The following is a 3,207-nucleotide window of genomic DNA, read 5'->3' as shown; positions in this document are numbered from 1 at the left end:
GGAGGGAGTACCTCACAAATCTTTCTAACACATAGTCAAATAAAAAACTTCACTGAATAATGTGTTTCTATAAAATTCAGTAATGTCAACCAGCTAAATCAAATTCGAGAGCTAATGAGTAAAAGTGGTGCTGCCTATTTAATCCAAGCATTACTGCATCTATACTCCCTACCTAAACGTACTTATCAAAATAACAATTGCATCCAAACTAAACTGAAATTTTCAAGAATTAACTACTAAGCTAAGTTCAGTCATCCACAACTACCTCAATTCAAGTCAAGAAGTAGATGAAGAAAACAAACTTACTCAACGCCTCCAATCCAGAGGCCTAATGGTGGGAGCCCGCCGGATCCGCGGCGACGGCGACAGTAAGAGCCCTGGCCGCTTTGTACTCAAGCGACGGCTCCTGATTCTCCGGTGGAGAGGGCGTAGGGTGTGCCTCTGGTGTAGGCTGCTTCCGCCTCGGTGATGTAGGCTGTGGCGGCCAATGCATTGTGAAGCTGCCGCTGCTCGGCCAGTTATTCACTTCCGAATAATCTTCGCCCTATCTCCCCCCGACCGTGCCACCTCCCCCCATAGGGTCACCGCCGTTGAGTGCTTTCGCCGCCGCCAGCATCGCTTATGTCTACCGGATCGAGGGAGAGAGAGAAGACATAGTGAGCGGGAGTGACTGGCTCAGGTCGTCTTGACCCAGTAGGAAGGGCCACGCCCTAACGGCTGTCAGCACACGCACCGTCTGCCAGAACCGACGTGGACCTGACGGGTGGGCTAGAGATGTCACAACCACACTTAAATTTTAACCGCTTCGGTCACTTGGTTTTCCTTTTTTTTGAACAACCAACTAAATTTGTGGTAGCATTTTATAAAATTAAGAAAAGTGGTAGTTTTTCGTAACCCTAACCCGTAATGTGGTAGTTTTTTGTTATTTATTCCTCACTTCTCCATCATGCCGTCTTCTATTCTCGTCTTCTATTCACCAAATTAACAGTGCGTTTTTGCACAAGCCACAGAAACCAAATGTAACATTTTTTGTACAAGAAATCTCATGTACACATAGTATTCCACCATTTAAATGTGTATTTCCCTAAATAAAATACAAAAACTGTCGTCTTAACCCGGCTCATGTTTGGCCAGGCAGACCTCAAGTTTCCACAAAAGCTAACACGTACTAATTTCTCTGCTATATATACATGAAAGGATCGCAAACAAAGGTGAGGTCACCGTTCCCTGCTGGCCCAAGGGGAGCTCCGCCGCTGGCCGTCAGTATCAAATAACTGACCAGCTGAACGATGTCGATGGGTAATTGGGTATACATCGCACAACCCAGAAGTTATAATTACTTCTGAACGACCAACCGAGTGACTGATGCGGCAATGGTGCAGAGTTGGTCGACGCCTTTGGTGCACGCCGTGAGCTCCCCCTGCGGCACCCCCTGGCACGACCGCTGGCACAGGCTCACCACCGACTGCGCGCCGTCGATCAGCACGCCCGCCTCATCGAAGGAGCCCGCGGTCATCTTCTCCGATGCTTGGCCCAGGAACTTGGCGGCCGACTGGTACCTGCCAACGGCCAGATCAAACACATCGCATGCAGAGATTACTACCTTCGATTAGTAATGGCTAGCTCTTCATCTTTGGTAAGGGTACTACCTCTCGGTGCAGTCCTCGACGCAGCGCTGGAGCTCCGGGCTCATGTTCTTGAGGTCTTCGGAGTCGAAGAGCCGTTGCAGGTGCGCCGCCGTCTCCGTCGCGTTCGACCCCGCCGCCATCACGGCCGCCTGGGCGAGCCCGGGCGTGTCCACCGGCGTCTTCTGGGCCGCCGGGGTCGACGACAGCAGCTGCACGCACAGCGCCTCCTGCTCGCCAGCGCTCTGGCACGTCTCCTGGAGGGTGGCCGGCGGAACGGCGACGGCGGAAGCGGCCACAAGGCACAAGGCGGCTGCGAAGGTGATCATGGACGAGGACGCCATTGGTGCGTAGGTATGGAAAATGTTGTTACTATTATCAGACGAGAGGCGTGAGCAGGGTATTTATCCTTGCGAGGTTTTTGCTAATTTTAGAATGGTTGTTTGTCGTTCAGCAAAGGCAATTACAGGGTGTGGGTGTGCTCGCTTTCGATGGCTGTGCTTGTTTTAAGGTGAAGAAGAAATGGATTGAATCACGTTCTTCTTAAATATAAAGAATGACGTGTGGGCCAGCTAGCTTGTCGGTCCCATGGTAAGTAGGCAGTGAGTATGTTTTGAGCCAAAAGGAAATTTTGCTCACACCCACCCACGCCTTTTATTTGATTTTAAAGTTTATACCATTTTTTATCTTTGAACCAATGCCCGATTTATGTCCCGTTTGGATTGTGATGTTCAAAAATCAATCTTAGACACATTTAAAAAAAAATCCAAATTCTGAAACTATAATGAAATAAATTATTATTTTGACTCGTTTCATTTGAATTTTTATGTTCTACAAATTTATCATGTTTTCCTTGTTTCTTACAAGTTCATTTCTATTATATATTTCTTCGAAATAAGCTTTCATATTATTTGGTTTACTTTTTTTCAAGGTTTCCCTTCGGTTCCAAGAATGCCTTTTTTTAACACGTTTTTATTGTAGTTTTATATGTATATGTCATCCTAATTTTACATGTTTTCAATGTTGTTTTGTGCGTGTATGTGAGCATTTTCGATAGTACCATATTAAAAAAATGTTTAATAGACACACTTCTACGTGTTTCCATAATAATTTATTCTAGGTTTCATTACTGCATCATTTCAGATTTCACATAATTTCTAATGTTGTTTTCCAACTTGAATTTGAACTTTTCAAAACGTGTTCAAATGTCATGAACACTAATAAGTAAACGGTTTGTAAATTGTATCGTTGTGTAAAAGATAGTGTTACACATTTTAGAATCAACCTAAAGGCATGTGTCAATAGATCCAGGGTGAAAGAATAGAATAGATTGAGTACCATAACGTTTTGCCCCTAAATGGTGGATGTGTCACAACAAAAAACAGAGAAAATAAGGAAAATGGATTGAATATTCCGTAAAGTATAGGGATGCGTGAGCATGTGGCAAACTTTGATTGGCTACGAGGACTGGTAGAAACCGATTCCTAGAAAAAAATCACATCCGCGATCTCTAGCATTAACGTAGTACATCCTTTGCGTCTACTGAGTCTCTTGGTCTAACGATTTGTTCATACAGTCCGAA

General features: G+C 45.1%; 1 protein-coding gene across 1 annotated transcript; it reads right to left on the bottom strand.

Annotated features, from left to right (window-relative positions):
• Positions 1-1,009: 1,009 nt before the first annotated feature.
• On the bottom strand, positions 1,010-1,984 carry LOC123092306 (pectinesterase inhibitor). Its single transcript, XM_044514044.1, has 2 exons — positions 1,650-1,984; positions 1,010-1,559 (listed from the first exon to the last, which is right to left on the bottom strand). Exons 1-2 carry the CDS (start codon positions 1,967-1,969, stop codon positions 1,337-1,339), a joined length of 543 nt encoding a protein of 180 aa, XP_044369979.1. The 5' UTR covers positions 1,970-1,984; the 3' UTR covers positions 1,010-1,336.
• Positions 1,985-3,207: the final 1,223 nt, after the last annotated feature.

Source organism: Triticum aestivum, chromosome 1B, assembly GCF_018294505.1.
Source record: "Triticum aestivum cultivar Chinese Spring chromosome 1B, IWGSC CS RefSeq v2.1, whole genome shotgun sequence".
NCBI lineage: Eukaryota > Viridiplantae > Streptophyta > Magnoliopsida > Poales > Poaceae > Triticum > Triticum aestivum.
This window is presented reverse-complemented; position numbering and strand designations above follow the sequence as displayed.

Coding starts and splice junctions, on each gene's coding strand:
- LOC123092306 (XM_044514044.1), bottom strand. CDS start 1,969: ATGGCGTCCTCGTCCATGATCACCTTCGCAGCCGCCTTGTGCCTTGTG. Junction 1,560..1,649: donor GTCGAGGACTGCACCGAGAG/GTAGTACCCTTA, acceptor GGCCGTTGGCAG/GTACCAGTCGGCCGCCAAGT.